At 37.7% G+C, this 18858-nt stretch overlaps 1 protein-coding gene across 1 annotated transcript; it reads left to right on the top strand.

The window, feature by feature from the left end:
* LOC143431531 (venom dipeptidyl peptidase 4) lies at positions 1-17438 on the top strand. The gene is made up of 13 exons (XM_076908341.1): positions 1-22; positions 4653-4731; positions 5735-5964; positions 7910-7984; positions 9176-9228; positions 9549-9745; positions 9941-10110; positions 12344-12444; positions 12791-13254; positions 14305-14587; positions 15486-15680; positions 15773-15933; positions 17094-17438. The coding sequence occupies exons 1-13, from the start codon at positions 8-10 to the stop codon at positions 17408-17410; spliced, it is 2340 nt and encodes a 779-aa protein (XP_076764456.1). The 5' UTR covers positions 1-7; the 3' UTR covers positions 17411-17438.
* The last annotated feature ends 1420 nt before the right edge of the window (positions 17439-18858 follow it).

Here is an 18858-nt window from a genome sequence, read left to right as displayed (position 1 = left end):
GTTCACCATGACGTGGAACCGGGTAGGTTATCGGAGAGCACACGCTCCCTCGCGAAAACCTCTGTCCATTTACTTCCTCGAGCGATTAAGGTCAATCTCTCGCCCTTATCGAGGCTGGCTGAAGGTCATCCAGAGACCAGTTCATCCAGTTTTCTCTAGTATGATGAATTATCGGATTCGTTGCGTTCGTGATCATTTTTTGCGTTCATGAACGGAACAGTGGGATGTTATATTGTTTTTCTTCCACTTCTGTTTCACGTTTCGTGTTTGGTATTGATGTTATTGAGTTGTTTTGAATATTTTTTATTTTTTACAGTCGCGTTTTTCGTTCATAGCGACGGTTGGTAGCTAAAACTAGTGAAGGATGCTGCACAGTTTTGTTTAAAGATTTTTCTTTGGGTTTTTGTTATGGATTATGTATCGTATAAGTATGAAAAAAGAATGAAAGAAAAAAGGTGGAAGTAGGAGGTGCTGTATAAATGTATAAATTCGAGGCAAATATAAACAACTTGTTATCATTGTTTAATTCAAGTTTTTAAGTCGTTTTGAGTATTTCTGACTTTTGACAGTCGCGTTCTTCGTTCATAGCGACGATTGATAGCTAAAACTAGCGAAGGATGCTGCACAGTTTTGTTTAAAGATTTTTCTTTGGGTTTTTGTTATGGATTATGTATCGTATAAGTATAAAGAAAGAATGAAAGAAAAAAGTGGAAATAGAAGGTGCTATATATGTATAAACTCAAGGAAAATATAAACAACTCGTTATCGTTGTCTAATTTAAGTTCGACGGTATATTAAGTAAACACGTGGCGTCCATTTTGCAAGGACGCTATTACAAACCACTCTGTGCATACCTAGAAAATATTTCTTACACAATTAATGGCCACGAGACCCCAAAAACAGTGTTAGAATCTCATTTAACTTCGATTGAAGCTACAATTTCACCCAAGCACGGATTTAATTTATTCTCCACGCGATTATCTACGTCCACGCGTTCGAAATTCTTCGCGTAAACTATTTTTACGACGATCGCACGCTTCGTAATAAAAACGATCGACGTTACACGCGAAAACACTCTGAAGATAGGTGTAATCGCGGATCGCGTGGTCGACCAGGTCATCCTCGACTTCCGTATCCGTCCACGGAAGACCATATCGATTCGCACGTCAGGAAAGTCGTGCTCTGTTTTTGTTTCGTCGATGGAAAAGTTTCACTGATTTATCATCGACGAGATGCGTCCCAGTTTGAGAGAATTGAGCTTAGAAACGCGTGAATACGCGAGAGGACGCGTTGTTGTGTCGCGAAGGGTCGTTCGCGGCTGCTTGAAAACGGACAACGCATACAAGAACTGTTTTCGCTCGATCGTAGATTATTTCGTCGAGATCTCGAGAGAATCCATTGGAGATAACGTTCTATGCGTGCTGGAAGAATCGAGGTGAACATTATGGATATTAATTCGCGACATGTATGTTTTAACGTTGATTAATTGAATTAGAATTTAATCGTTCGTTCCATTGTGTCACCTGAATGTTTTGTATACATGAATCTAAGCAATTGATCGGATAGTTTGAGTAGTTTCACTGTGTTTAATGAAAAGCTCACGAATTTAAATAGCTATCGTTATTTTTTTTTAGAAATTCTAGTTGATATATTAGAGTCTTCTTCCACCCTCTAATTATAATAAATAAAACTGTTTTTAAGTTGTTTTATATTTGAATAGCAGAAGGTTTGCCTTTATCGCGGTCTATAAGTTTCATTGACCAATAATCTTGGAAAAAGTTCTAAAATTTTCAGTGTTATTTAAAGTTGAGTTTTATTATTCAACCACTGTGCGACTGTACGTTACGAATAGACAATAATCGAGCGATACTCGCGAGTGTGTTCCCGATTAAACAAGTTTAAAGACGAATCGATGGTTTATTTCCGAAGTTTAACTTCTTGATCGCGACAAGACACGATCTCGGTTCTACCATTGATAATATTACATAAATACGAATATTAATCATCCGTGTAACACCACGGGGTATAAATTATAATAACATAATACGCGTCCACGGATTTACGCTAAAATTCATAACAATTCTCTTATCTCCATTGCGCGCTACATCGAACTCGGTTTAACGCCACGATTATGGTAATTATCGCCGGAGAACTTTAAGCTTCTTTATCGTATCTTATCTCGAGCCGAGAAATAAACGAACTTCCTCTTTCGCGCTCTCAGCGAGCGTCTCTGAACGCTGAGAACGAGAAAACAAGAATTTCGCTGGCGTTGTATCATTCACGAGACACTTCTGCTGACCAGTCGCTATCGCTTCTGTTCCAGTCAGCCTGCTAAAAGATTCTCGCGCAGACGGGAAGCTTCGTTCGCCTTCCTGTCAACCGCTCGTCGCGCCACCCTTTTCGCTTCCAAATCTGCCACTCGCCGCCACTCTTTTCGCTTCCAAATCTGCAACTCGCCAATCGTTCTACTCGTCTCATACTATTTGGCTCAGTTTCTAATTCACGAGCGTTCTAACCTTTTTCATTCTCTGTCTCATTTATTACATCTATGCGACGAACACTCGAAGGTTCACCAAGCATCTATGGCGGCTCGTAACTACAATTAGTGCAGGTGATTACTCATGAAATCGAACGATCTTTTTCTTTTTTAATCCAAAGAAAGAATTAGAGAAAACGAGTCTGGTTATATATTAAATGTTTGTGATAATATCAGAAGTCAGAGAACACTGCAATGTCTACACTTGAGATGTTTCTGGAGGTGCTGTAGCTCTGTAGCACCTATGCACAAGCCACGCCTGTATTTCTCTGCGATTTTGTATACAAATTTTCATTTTGTTGACTCGTTTTTTATAGTGTAGCTAAGGAATAGATATTTTATTTTATTCCAACAGTATTTTTTTCGTTATATGAGCCATTTTAGTGAGGACATTGCAGTGTCTACGTTTGAGATGTTTTAGAGGCTGCTGCAGCTCTATAGCACTTATGCACAAGCCACGCCTGTATTTCTCTGCGATTTTGTATAAAAATTTTCAGTTTGTTGATTCGTTTTTTATAGTGTAGCTAAGGAATAGATATTTTATTTTATTCCAACAGTATTTTTTTCGTTATATGAGCCATTTTAGTGAGGACACTGCAGTGTCTACGTTTGAGATGTTTCTGAGGGTGCTGCAGCTCTGTAGCACCTATGCACAAGCCACACCTGCATTTTCCAGCGATTTTGTATCAAAATTTTCATTTTGTTGACTCATTTTTTATAGTGTAGCTAAGGAATAGATAATTTATTTTATTTCAGCAATATCTTTTTCGTTATATGAGCCGTTGCTTTTAAAAGTAGTACAAATCTATTTTCTTCTTATATTGAGAAAATAAAGGGTTTGCGTTCGAGTCAATCGAAAGCATTTCCCAGCAATTTTTCAAACAAGAAAGCTGTGCTTACGGAATATCTTTTGCGCAATAAGACACGTGTAACTCAAAGAGAAAAAGGGATACGAAATTGATCACGTGCTGATGCGCAGAGCACATTAAAGCGATAAGGTTCGATTAAATGAAAAGAATTTAAGTCCACGCGTAAATGAGTATCGTCAGGAAAAGAACGATTGCACGAAGGATTCCAAAGAGGACTTAAGAAACGGAAAATGAACGATGAGGATATATATCTACGCTGACTTCTTCGAAGAGAAATTGAGAAGAAGAATTAATAGGTTTGAAATTCAAAGAAGGGAACTGTGATTTGTCAATAGTGGAAGTCGTAGTTCGAGAAGAGGGGAACGACTCGACTCCTCGCGTTCTAATTTACCCCATTGGACATCTTCTCTAAAGGGACATCAGCATCGATTGGTGATTACGTAGATTAAATTCAAGTTCTCTATTGAAATAGAAATTTTCTATTATTAGAAGGCAACAATAGAATATTTATTAGAATTATATATTATTATTTATTACAGAATAATTATTATTACTAGAACATTTATTAACAATAACACAATAGAATATTTATTAGAATTATGTATTAATATTTATTACAGTAGAATATTTATTAACAATAGAATATTTTAGCAATAGTTTAGAAGAAAAATTCGCGAATGTACTTAATAAAAAAGAGGGTGGATGTAACTAATAGTGGACGTAAGAAATCTATCAAACCCTAAAGAAAATACCTAACACGAGACAAAGTGCTTGTTCAACACCCACGAGGACACCTGTCATGTTCGCATGAACGCAACAATCGCTCGACTCGCACGAGAGAAATCGTCATTTGAACCAAGACTCAGCTTAACGAGCTTGGTCAGTAGCCAGATGGACTAGTTCGCGACAGCAATTCCGCGGATTCTACCTTCGCGTCAGTCAAGCTAGCCTTCGCGAAACTTTTATGCGTCGCACGTGTCCCTTCTCTGGGTGAACGAGCGAGCACCCTCGACATCTGTTCCACACGCTCTTCCCACCACGCCTGCCACCCTGTTTTCCTCCTTTCGCCGCGTACTTTGCATGCTCCTCGCTTCTCCATCGCCTGGCAACTCACGCGAACCGTCGCAGACGCGATGTGGAAGGTGGACGGTATTCAGGGCACGAGAAGGATTCCTTCTTGCCCCTCCTTTATACACTTTTTCGATAGGTTAGGTGCTTTTTCAACAGAGTACGAAATCTTTTTCCAGGTACCATGGCTGCCACAGATGGCGGTGGCGCTGCTGTTGGTGCACGGCTCCGCGCTCGTCCTTGTCGCTGGGAAATCCAGTAAGTCTTCCGCTTCTTTGTCCTCGAGAGATAATCGCGCTTCCGTTAAGCCGCTTAGGGACCGGACGTCCGGTGGATCCAGCCAGATGCCGTCTCCAGATCGACGGGAACCAGGCTGATGCTCTTCGACGATTTGCGTTATTTGCCTTGGGATTAGTTTAATTGTAGCTGGCCTTCTTTTCCGCCTGTGTAGGCCGCGTTCATCGATAACAGGACGATCTCGTCGGATAACCACGCTTAAGTGGCGCGGATCTATTCGACGGGGACGCTGCAGTTCTTTTTTTTCTGGACTTGCTCGCGGAAATGTAATTACGTCTGGTACACCCCTCTGCTTTCTTCTCGCGTCCTACCCTGGCTATTGTTCTCGTATTCGACTGAGAAAAATGGCCGCACAGTTGGACGCTATTGTCTTATTGCGTACAAAAGCGATCGAGATTTAAAATTCATATTTCAAATGTCGCGTTATCGGTTACAGTGGAGTGCAAAGGGTTAAGTATTATTAATAGAGAAATTTTGATTGTGAACGAAAAGTTGCACTCGATAAATGAAATTTAACGACGTTAACGGAATTGTATAACAAGTCACAAGTATCTAGATCTTTTTTTCATTTATGTCTCTATGAACTGCAGGACTCGAGAGTCTCGCTAAGTCTCTGCTCCCTTTTTTGTTCTTATTATACACATATTTTTCGCGATTGCTAGCCTCGCACTGTTGCTAGCCGTTACAGCTCGCTGACAATTGAATCGAACGTTAACGCGTATCTGGATCATGCGCTTCTGCGTCACAGCCTCTGATCTAAATGCGACTCGACGCGTGTCAAAACTATAAGATACTATAAGCATTTACTGTCTGTCTAAGTAAATTTTTTTCGCGTCGTGCAAACTTCAGCGTATCGAACGGCAATTAATCTCTGGCACGTACCTCGTGCTTCGATTCCTTCGACTTTTTCTTGCTTTTATCTGCACGCACGAGGCGTTGAAGAGTTCCCCGTTTCTCCGTGCAGTTCCACGGGTGATCGACAAGGGCCTGGACAGATACGAAAGGTCAGAGGAGGTCGCGAAGGTCCCGTTCAATCTCGAGGAGACTTACGACCAGAGTTTCCGGCCGTACAACTTCAACGGCACCTGGAGAACGCACACGAGCATCATTTATGCTGACGACCATGCTGGCGATATCCGCCAATTCGACGTGACGACTGGCATCACATCGGTTTTCATGGATTCAGCTGTGGCTGTAAGACTTACTTTACATATCTTCCTTTTTCTCTTGTATATTTTTTTATTCTGTAAAATAATCAATTTCTCGCACTCAAAGCATCCTCAGACTTTAGCCATAGAAGCTATTGAACAGTTAGCGTGTCTGAATAGTCGTAGTTTGCATTGCCAACGTATGCCATCGATAGAAAGTTTTCATTTCAATAGAGAACTTCAGAGAAACGCGTTTTCTAAACAAGTTGCGATGGAATAAGTTTAGTCGATGCTGACATCTTTTTGCAAAAAACATCTGAGTAATATGATAGATTTCTAATGTTCTTTCATAAGAGATATCAGAGTGCAAAGGGTTAAAAGAGGAGAAATTGCATTTTTAACAGGTTTACGTGTATTTTGAACGATCACGAAGAACTCGTACGTTCGTTGCCCTCGTGCATTTTTATCGTTCGCCATTTTGAGAATACGACACTTTCTTTTATTATTCAATTCGACACAGCGCACTGCTACGTATTCGATTCTGGAGAAATCCCATTTCAATTTCGAGAACAAATTGCTTCGAGGTTCCTCTCGCTCGATCTGGGACACGTGCAAATAACACGGTCACGTTTAATTAATCGTACGGAAATCCTCCGCGCGGACCAGCTTCTTAACCGACGAATTACAGTGTCCACTTTCGGGCGCGAATCAACATGGCGCGCTGTTGATTTAAGCGACAGGCTGTTTGGCGTTGCCTCCGTTCAATTTTCTCCGCGTCTCGAATCGTTTGCGTCTTGTTTAGCGACATTCCACGCGAGGACGATCCTTCTCGAGGACTTTCGAAAATTTCTTGCAGCAAACGTGTTGTTCTACATTTCTTGAGGAACTATTCAAATTTCTATTTGCACGCGTTTGTTGCTCTACGATGTACAGTTCTGCTTTGATGTTTCAAGATTAAGCCCAGTTTTGAGATAGAACGTGGATTAAAGTGATTAAGGATCCGCGTTTCGCAGAGAACAATACACTTAAACCTGTTTCTATGAAAAATAATCACGCGAAAAGAAATATCCTGAAACTTTATAAGTAGTTGCAGAATATATTGTTTGTAAGACGTTCAAAAGAGAATTTGTTTGTACAGTAAACAAAGACCGCATGCAAAACGTCCACATAATGAATATGTTAATCGAAACCTCACGATCTAGCTAGACATTGGTTTTGCAAATAAGGAAAAATTGAATTTACACACTGGGTTATTTTTAAATGCTTTATTTGCTTGTATATATTCTAAAGTGTGGATTTAAAAAATTGATTCATCGTAGTCAAGTTCCGCTATCTATCTGTTGTTCTCTTTTTAAATTACATTTTCTCATAAATTTTTATTCATAATATGCATTTAATGAATTCAACTACCTTGCAAATAATGTTTTAAACGAAAGTAAATTGAAATACATCTTTTTCTCAAAACAAAGTGGCACATTGCGGATGATACAACACCAGGAAGTGCGAACTTCCTTTCTAATTATGAGATAATCGAGAAAAATCGTCGATCATCTGTCGGATAAAATGACCGTCGAGCATACAGAGTTTTCGAATAACGAAACGAGCACCGTGCAAGTTCGAGTTACGACGAAAAAATTCTACCTCCGTCGCATCGATGAGTTAATATCGCGTATAGATCGTATCGAGAATTTATCGCGTCGTAGAACGACTGATATCCTGCCACAAGATCGATAGTATCGATATTTCAAATCGCTCGAGCGTTCGCGTAGCCGCGCTGCCATTTTGGTATCGCTTCGAGCGTGGTGTCGAACGTTCGCCTGTTCAATCAAGATCAATTTCCGGTTCCCATCGTCGCGATAACGTCCGAAGAATCATCGCTCGATCTTTCTTCTCGGACACCTCGCGATTGTTCTCGATTGTCACGATTGTCGCAATTAGAAATTCACTTGAACCTTCTGAACAAGCTGCCGCATTTTCGATACGGTTTACAGGCGGATTACGACAAGCCAACGGTCAGCTTTTCGTTCGACAACTCTTTCGTCCTGCTCTGCTACGATTACATTAGCGTAAGTAATTGTCTTTTCAAGTTGTCTCAACTTTATTTCCAGTGGCGCGTTACTATTGGTTCGTACCTTGGGCAAAGTAGAATCTCGCGGCTTCTAAATTAAATAAATATATGTAATATAAAAAATATATATAATAACTTTAATAATAACTACATAATTAATAAATACATATATAACTAATAACTAAATAAATATATATAATACTTTTAACATTGAAACAAATGAAACGTCTATATATTTATCATTGCATAATAAAGTGTAATAAACACTCTTTTATCCGTGAAAACTTTTTACAGAAGAAATATAAAATATTTGGTAAACAAGCGTAATTGTAATTGAACGAGAAGAATTGTCGTGTTGTTTTTATTAAACACACCACTCTGTTGATTTTTTAAAACTCAAACTCAATCGTGCACATCCGTTTATACATTAATTCATCAAAAATTCTCGATTCTTCCCTCTTGATTTTCCATAAATTTCCTTGTTTTTCCAGGCACTCGCGTAAACGCTCATACTCTTATGCATCAGTTTTGAAATATCCTCGATCTTGTTTCCACGAATACCCAGTCGCAATAAAATCATTCAACACAAGATATATAAAGAGCATTATAATCTTAATGCATACTGCAAGATTGCAGTATGTACTTAAATATTTACTTTCTCGATTTCTTTTGCCACAGAATTATTAATTAGATCAAAGTTAAAATCAATACGATTTGTTACATCGCTTTCAATAAATAATATGGATAAATTTGAGAGTTCATTCTACCCCACAAAATTTCTTAAACAGTTCTTAAAACTTCTAAGGACATTCGAAGAACGTTCTGAAGATGCATTAGAAGCTGGCATTTTCAGAGATTGTTGGATTACTTGAAACTTTTAAATAATTTATAACTTTGAAATAAACAATAATCGACGGTTTAAATCTATTGAGTGTTACTCAGAAGGGTGTCCTTGATAACACCAAAGTTTATCCATTTTTTTTTATCCATATGCAATAGAAATATCGTTAAAATTCGAATTTGAATTTGACAATTTTTAACGAGAAGAACATAGAATTTGTATCTTGGAACATGGTTCGTATTCATAACCTCTTTTCGTTCTACATCTGCCCAAATTGCCCACAAGATAACGCGCCACTGTTTATCCCTACAACAACGAACAGAAGAGACGTAAACTATCGACTTTCAGGGCTTCAGGTACTCCACATATCAAAGGTGCGTCGCATACAACACTAAAACGAGGTAAGCAATTTCGCATTCGCATCGCTGATAACATTTAACGCCCCTACGATAAGACGAATTACAAAAGAACGCACCTTCAGCAATAATGATAAAATTAACACTAGCTCTCTTGCTTGGTCACATCGATCGTTGTACGAACGCGAAATTCGAGTGCGCCAACAGTAATTCATCGATCGATCGACACAGTGGAATGTTATCGTGTTAACTCTAAATTCGATCTAATTTATCACACCTCTTCTCTCGTGATTTTATCGAAGAATTTTATTTCACGTTCTCTCTCCCTCTCTCTCTTTCTATCTTTGTTTTCTCCTTTTGTACAGGTCGTACAAGAAAATCGCGAATGGCGATCGCATACCGCTGACCAAATGGTCGCCAACGAGGAACGCGTTGATTTACGTCCACGAGAACGATATCTATCATGAGGTGTTTTCCAATGGGGGCAGCGATATCCGAAGGATAACCAACACTGGCGTCCCAGGCGAAATTTACAACGGAGTCCCGGATTGGGTTTACGAAGGTAATCGAAAAATACCGTCGGATCGGATAATGTTAATCGCCCAGTCGCGGATATCGTTGATAGAAAATTAATTAATCGATTCAGGGGATCACGATTTAATCCTGCAATAATTCTAATCGAGCTGATGAAACAGCTCGATCGATTGTTCTTAAAAAACACTCGAAATTATCTCTGTGTGCTACATAATGCGTTTAGAGGAGGTTCTAACCTCACCATCGGCACTCTGGTTGTCCCCCACTGGACGACATCTTGCTTTCGCTACTTTTAACGACACCAACGTGAAGGAGATGATGATACCCAAGTACGGAGAGCCGGGAAATTTGAAGTATCAGTATCCAAAGAATGAGAAGATCAAGTATCCAAAAGTAAGTATTTCTTTAATGATGTGTAAAGCTAAGTAAGTAAAGATAACCATGAGAGAAACAGACGATAGAGTGTTATCGTTATTGAAAATTGTCGAGCACACATGCGGGATAAAGTAGTGCTTGAAATGCTGTAACGTTCAACAATTCATCCCACACAGGGTGCTCCAAATAAAACAGACTAATATGTTCATATATCAATATGATCAGTATGTTTATATGAACATATTGATCTGTTTTATTTGGGGCACCCTATATGGGATGAATTGTTGAACGTCAGACCGTTTCAAGCACTACTTCATCCCGTATGTGTACTCAATAATTTTTAATAACGATGACACTCTATCCTTCTGTTTATCTCGTTGTTATCTTTGCTTACTTAGTTTGCTTACTTATATTTTATCGTAATATCAGCATATTTAATATTCGATAGCAAATAACAGAGTAATAAATCACCCTTGAAGTCATAGATTTTATTGGAGAACAATCAGAAGTAATAAATGAACTCGATTCAACAATTTACCATTTTTAAGGAGATGTAGTTCAGATGTAGTTGTAGAGAAGGGATGAGCTTTTTTAGGATGTACTGCATGAACTGGTACAAAGTGCTTTATTGCATAATTAACTCTCTGATAATACTAACAATACATTATAAATTATGACCGACTTTATATCGACCATTTTGACGACTGACCTTACTCCAAAGTCTCTTAATACGTATTGTACCCGATTCCTTCGATTCTGTTCAACTTAGAATCTAACGCTTTCTTTCGAAATTTCTAGTATTCTTCCTATTCTTTTTCTTTCGAAATTTCTAGTATTCTTTCTATTCTTTTTCTTTCGAAATTTCTAGTATTCTTCCTATTCTTTTTCTTTCGAAATTTCTAGTATTCTTTCTATTCTTTTTCTTTCAAAATTTCTAGTATTCTTTCTAGTATTCTTTCTATTCCTTTTCTTTCTAATTTCTAGTATTCTTTCTATTCCTTTTCTTTCTAATTTCTAGTATTCTTTCTATTCTTCTTCTTTCTAATTTCTAGTATTCTTTCTAGCTAGTATTTCTTTCTTTCAATCTTCTATCTATTATATAAACATCTATCGTAAAAAAAGAGGAAAATTAGTCCACTCATTTGCTTGCCTCGTCCAATTCGACTGATCGCCTACAAAAATCGGTTAAGAGATCCGACTGGAAAGCTCAGACCACCCTTACGGCCTGGTTGCCGGCTTTAAAGTGGGATGAAAAGGGTTATCTCGCAGTTGTCGACGAATTTAACCCCTAAGTTTTTCCTGCAGCTAAGCCGTTCTCTTCGTAATTCTATCAACACCTTTTTTTGTTTGTGAAAGGCTGTTTTGTCTCGATATTCGACTCTGTTCCAAAAACGCAATCTATATTTTGTAGCCAATACACGGTACCAGTTTCGAACGCACTCTTCATTAGTCATTTTCTCCAATGTGCAATGCGTTACTTATTTAGCTACGTTTTAAACAAATTTTATCTTTGTTGCATCGAGATTGGAAATGTTATGGAATAGTGTCAATATGCAGGTGGAATTAAAGTTATTTGTAAAGCTTGTACTTGCTACGACTTCCCATTCCACACTGTTTGCCAAATTATTCTCAATCACCCTTGTTAATTCTCGAGAATATATTCTTTTATTAATATATAATAACTTTGGAAGTATTAATGTATAGTTATTTATATAATATATAGATTCTATGTATAATTTATGTTACATATTTTAATAAATATATTATTGATTTGATATGATTATAAATGTGTAATATATATAAATAATTGAATAAATAATTTAAATAAATATTTGAGATGACTATAAATATTTAATATATATAAATAAGTGTATAAAATTATATAAAGAAAAGGTCAAAATTTAAATATATAATTATATGTTAACATATAATTTCCCATTCTCTCTATCTCTCTCTCAATCATGTCGTAAAAACTAGCGACGAAGCTACTTTAACCCTTTTTGGACAGAAGTAAACAAATAAGTTTGTATCGTGTCACTCGACGCCATAAACCGCCCTCTTGGCGACCAAAGACACGAATCTCAAACTCCACGTATAGGAAGTTTGTATACGACGATTTTACCCTAAAAAATAAATTTAATTTAAACGATAATTGTAGCGAGTACATGCTTTATAAATAATTAAAAAATAAATATCTTTACAAGTTAATTAACTTGTGTTCAGAATAAAATGAATCTTTCCAATGTTTCAGGCAGGCAGCCCAAATCCAGTCGTGTCACTGAGCGTGATCGACTTGGACGATCGATCCTCGAAACCAATTGATCTCCAGGCACCAACAGATATCATTGGCGTGTGAGTAACATCACGAGACTCTGTTTTTCCCGATCAAATACTCGTACTCGTAACATATTAAACAAATAGCTCGCTTATCGTCAACGATGGCAACAAAACTCGCAGCTGACACAGATACCCCATATCTAATCTTACACGTAATTTGACAATTTCTCGCGACAAACACGGCAATTAAAAAACCATACGATAAGCTTGTTTGTATAACACTTCGCTCAATGGTAAGTATCGCGTACTTATTAATCATACTCGTCACGCGTGTCTCCACTTTCTTTTCTCTTCTATGTAACAATTTGTATGAAAAAAAGAAAAGAAACGAGAAATTACTGAGAAATTACTCTGCCAATAGGGACAACGTTCTTTACACCGTGAACTGGAGGAAAGAGGGCGAGGTTGTGGCCACGTGGACGAACCGTGTACAGAACACGGAGCAGATAGTACTTTACGACACGAAGGGCAACGCGAACAACATCTATTACGAGAGGGAGACCGAGGGCTGGCTTCGTATACAGCCACCTGTATATCACAATCAATACGTGATCGTCGCGAAGCTCCAAGACACAGGGACAGAGGCTGAACGGTTCCAGCACGCGACCAGGTTCCTCTACAAGGACGGAAGACTGACTGATGAGACTGATTTAACGCCAGGACCCAGCGAAGTCATCTCCATCCTGGCTGTGGATCACGCGAGGGAGAGGCTTTATTATTTAGCCACCGAACCACACAATCCATCGCACAGGAACTTGTACTCGGTGCAATTCGAGGGTAACGAAGCGCCTGTTTGCGTGTCTTGCAACGTCATCACTCCTGAAGGTGAGCATCCTGGCCACGGAAGTAGCTGTTGAGTAATTAGCATCGCTTCGAGCTTCGACACTCGTCGTTAAAGGTTTTCTAATCTGGGATAATGCGAAGTTTCGTTGGGGATTTGTGAAGTTTTGTTTACACTCGTGCTAGGTTTCAAATATCGATGTTCGAGATTTTTATAGAGCTATGTGTTTGTTAAAAAAATTCTCTTTAATTTCAGGAGAAATGCGTAAAAAATATTTGAAAGTATTAGTAGATTTGTTAATATATTTATATTCTTCGATTATCTCATTTTAACGCATTAGCGATGAGTCAATTGGTTAAAATAATTGCTGACAACTCTAATGTAATTAATATTTCAGAAAGCAATTTTTAAGAAGAGAGCAAAGTACTATTTTTTCTACAGTATCAGATATCATCAATGATATTTTCATTTTTCTAGTCGATGTTCCAGATTTCAATAGAGCTACGTATTTGTTAAATAAATTCTTTTTAATTTCAGAAGAATTGCTAAAAAATATTTTTTAGTATTAGTAGATTTGTTAATAGTTTTATATCCTTCGATTATCTTATTTTAACGCATTAGCGATGAATCAATTGGTGAAAATAATTGCTGTCTAATCTTTTGTAATTAATATCTCAGAAAGCAATTTTTAAGAAGGAAGCAAAATACTATTTTTTTCTATAAAAGAATTAACCAATTAGATTTGTAATATTCCTACATATTATTATTTATTTTTAATATTATAGAATACATTTCTAAATAACTTTCAAAATAAAACTGTTCAATAATTAACAATTGAACACTTATCATACTTCTTAAAATATCAAATTACAAAAGTTATTACATTTTTAATTATCCTTGCAAAAGTCAATAACACCAAGCAGGAATTTTCAAATAAAATTCTAAAACCAGCTGTTTTGACTGGTGTAGCAATTCCAGTGTTATTTACGTGAATTTTATTTATCGTTATAGACTCGTTTCTCGACCTGGGATTTTTAATCGACAATGAATCCCTCGAAAATAATGTCATTCAGGAATGTTGATTATTTAAACAGGGCATCGTTGCACATACGCCAGCGCGTACTTCTCCACGGATGGCTCCAACTACGCGTTATCCTGCTCGGGGCCAGATCCGGTTTACATCGTGATTATGAACGCGAACCAGAAGCAGTTGTACATTTGGGAGGAGAATCGAGCACTGAGGCGAAAACTGGCTGCTCGTAAGCAACCGGTTATCAAGAATTTATTGGTACCCGCCAATGGGTACAAGAATAAAGTCAGACTCTATCTGCCGCCTGACTTTGACGAGACCAAATCGTATCCTCTATTGATCAACGTGTGAGTGTCGCGTCTCTTTTTCATCGATACATCTACGAACCCCAAATATTCTAATTACGACACGCCCTCCATCGTTAATTCGATCAATTCTCAATTTCGTAAAATCGTTTTCGTATCAATTTGTTTAATTATGTTATTTGTCTGTTTGAATCTGAAATTGCTTTAAGCACGTTGTTCTACTCGACATAACAACGGCTCGTGACAGTTAATATTTTTTATGTACGAATAAAAATGCTCGCGTAAATAGGTTGATATTCCTAACAGTCCACGAGTCGTTCGTATGTATTCCCAGTCACGTTCAGAATGCTGGCATCGCCTCGGTTCGTTGGCTACGATCGATCAGAATTAATCTAGAATCCTCCAAACTAAATAACTGTTTAACCCTTTGCGACACGGAATTTTGAAAAGTAAAAGGACCCGTGCTTCTTCAAAATTCAACGAAATTGAATTCTTTTCACTAAATGAAGGAATAAAAAAGTATAAAATAGAATAGCACTTGTAATATTTAAAGATGATATAAAAAATATTCCGCCATGCATATTTACGTATCAAAAAGGTGGAATATTTAACAACATTCTGCCTCAAAGAATTAATTCTGAAAAACAGTGTAATTGTCGCATGAAAAATTATATTTAATGTTTATTTAACAAAATAACTTTCTGAACTGATGGAACCTTCCTCCATCGCCAAGAAAATTACAATCAAATTAAAACTAAGCGAGGAAAAAGCTAAAAAGCGTTCTCCACACTTCACGCGTGGTTCCTCAACATATTTGGCACCCACAGTGCCTCACGCAACTCAAAGTTATCGTCAAAAGTCCTCTCAACGCACTTAAAAGCTGTCTTTTCTCCTGACAAATTCAATTGCTTCAATTATTGTATTTTTTAATTTTTTTCAGTTATGCAGGTCCGAATACTATTAGAATTACAGAAGACGCGACGGTCGGCTTCGAATCCTATTTGGTGACTAACAGAAGCATCATTTTCGGTCGCATCGATGGTCGTGGGTCAGCTTACAAGGGTAGCAAGATGCTGTTCGAGATTTATCGAAAACTTGGGACCGTAGAGATCGAAGATCAGATCGCTGTCACCAAGTACGACACTGTTACCTAACATATGCAGTAGAATTTTGAAATTTCATTTTCCTGTTTCATCAAATTAACCAAGCAATGGTGGAATTTCTTAGAACACTGCAGAAGATGTATCCGTGGATCGATGAAAAGAGAACCGCGATATGGGGCTGGAGTTATGGCGGTTTCTCTACCGCCATGGTGTTGGCCACTGACAGCGAATGGGTGTTTAAGTGCGGTATATCAGTCGCCCCTGTTACTTCCTGGATTTACTATGGTAATTTCACGCCTTGTAGTGGTATAAATATATCATACATACTCAGATTTTCTCCACTTACTTTTCTATAAAAGAAACAAACGTAAAATACAAAATTATGTCCAAAAAGTGATTTGTTCATATGAACTGCCTAATTTTATTAGGCTATAACATATGAAATATTTAATTTTTGGGTTAACTTTGAAGACTTGGACTACTCAAAGAATATTCTAAGTACGAAACTTCCATTGCAAAAGCCACGCACTCAAAAAATGTTCTATTAGGATGATGCAAAAGGAATGTTGGCTTTTATATGGTTGAATTTTATCTTTGAAGTATTATTAATATTAAAATAAACATTGTAAATATATATATCATTTTAAAGCTTAGAATTTGCTCCTCATTTTGATTAGAAATATTATATGATCATCGATCTTAATTATAGCTAGATTTTGATCATTTTAACAATGGTAAACAAAAAGCAATTAAGAGCAATTTTCAGTTAAAACGAGGTCGGAAAGCAGCTGAGACAGTTCACAATATTAATGAACCTTTTGGCCAAGATATTGTTAATTAATGTGCGATACAAAGATGGTTCGTTCGATTCTTCAGAGCTCAAAATTTCAGATCTCAGAGCTTCAACTCTCAAAGCCTTGAAGCTCAGAGCTTCAACCTTAAGGCTTCAAAGCTCAGGGCTTCAATTCTCAAAGCTTCAGATCTTAGAGCTTCAGAACTCAAAACTTCAGATCTCATAGCTTCAACTCTCAAAGCTACAACTCTCAAAGCTTCAAAAAAATGTTTAAGAAACCAAGACAATGTCAAAAACATCTTCAAGGCTTTCGTCGCCTCACGATTTTACGCTAGCGGCAAAAAAGTTATGGTTGTTTAAAAGTGAAGGTTAAAATCCGACATTTCTATTGCATCAACCTAATAAATACAAAGCTATTCACAAAATATTAATAAACCATTCAATACAAAACGATTCAAAAAACACTACTAATTCCTTTAAACCCTTCTATCGCAGAAACCACGCACTCAAAAAATATCCTAAGTACAAAACTATTCACAAATCATTGATAAAATATTAAATACAAAACAATTCACAAAACACGAATAAATCATAAAATACGAAACGATTCGCAAGACATTACTAACTCGTCTAAACCCTTGCACACCCATAGACTCTTTGTACACGGAACGATTCATGGGACTACCCACCCCTAAGGATAATCTAGAGGGCTACAACCGCACGGACGTGACTAGAAGGGTGGAGGGTATCCGTGGGAAGAAGTACATGCTGATACACGGTACCAGCGATGACAACGTGCACTACCAACAAGCCATGGTCTTAACAGAGGCTCTGGTTACGGCAGACATCATGTTCGAGCAGCAGAGCTACACGGATGAGGCGCACGCACTCTCAGGGGTGTTCCCACACCTTTATCACACTATGGACCGATTCTGGGCGAACTGTTTCGGCTACTCGCACGCCTACTGACCCAAATCCCGAAATTCCTCCAGATCATCGAACGACGAATGGATCAGTAATTAACTTTGACCAATCATCCAGCCAAGCGGATGTTGCGCTTCAGCGACAGTTATGCGTTTCGTCGTCCGTCCAAATTGGAAGCGATAGCTCGTGCAAACGTCTTCCGTGACACGGACAGCTGGCGGAATTAGTTTTCAACGTCGTTCGAAGGGGAAAAGAAGCAAGCTGGCGCGGGAAGAACCGCTTCAGAGGTCCGCGGACGCGCTGCGAATGACTCAAAGGCGAATCGATACTTAAGGGTGCTCGATGCATTCCTGCCACAGTCGAGTGAGGAGAAAATCGATCACGATGAAGACAGACCTCTTTCCATTGTTTTCTTTCTTCTTTTTTTTAATATTTTCTTTGCGTGAGCGACGGAAGTCTGTTGGTGCATCGTAATTGCGACTTCGATCAAATGTGTTCGATTTTTCATTGAGTAAATCCTTTGATAGCGTGCATAGTTTGTATAAAATTGTTGAAATTGTAGAACTTTTGTTTTGAATGATATTTGTATAATTGAAAGATAATCAAGCTCTTTCGAGACTGTAAGCGACAGTAAATGCATTTTTTAAGTTTGAAAATTTTTTTAGAAACACTAAAGTAAATTTGTGTTTTTATTTATAATAAATGGTGACGCAGACTGTGGTGGCTCGTGGCTAAAATTAGTGGGTGTGCTGTACAGTTCCAAACTGGGGGATAGCTACTGACGTTAAGCTCAAGTTATGGATAATATCAAGTGGAAATAGGGGATGCTGCGGTTCCACAGTGCCTGTACGTGAACCACCACTGAATACAGATTTGTTGAAAAGTTTATTTCAATTTTTTTGTCATATCTATAAAAGAAACGTTTCTCAATTTTTATTAATAATGCTGATAGTGTTTCAGTGTTCCTTACCTAGCTTCCAGAATTTTTCATGGAACACTTGGTGGTCTATGCGAACAGTGAGGCAACTAGATAGAAAATTTGGAGTCTTCTCACTTAAGAAAAATGACGCAAAGTTTCTTTCGCTATTCCTATCCAGAATTCTATTTCTTAATACAAGATTCATTTTTGTTTCTACGTCGATATATTTAAATAATTCGACACGTAACTCTTGCAGTTGTTACAAAGATGTACAGCTTTCCTTTAGTTATAATTCTCTATAAAATTCAACTCTGTGAGTCTACGATCAATTTTGTAAACAGGAGACTGTTATCAGAGTCCAGAGAAAACACATGCTGAAAGCGGAGGACTGTAATTTCAATTATGCGGTGGACAGCTTTGAAAATAACATCTTCACTGCTGTCTATCGCGTAGTTGAAATTACATTGCTAATATTAACTTTGTAAATAAAAGATTCACTGGTAATATCCATCGCATTGGTAACATTCATAAATTATCAATTTAAAGAGCTCACGAAAAATTGGATTTGCCTGGG

Source organism: Xylocopa sonorina, chromosome 18, assembly GCF_050948175.1.
Source record: "Xylocopa sonorina isolate GNS202 chromosome 18, iyXylSono1_principal, whole genome shotgun sequence".
NCBI classification, from domain to species: Eukaryota; Metazoa; Arthropoda; class Insecta; order Hymenoptera; family Apidae; genus Xylocopa; species Xylocopa sonorina.
This window is presented reverse-complemented; position numbering and strand designations above follow the sequence as displayed.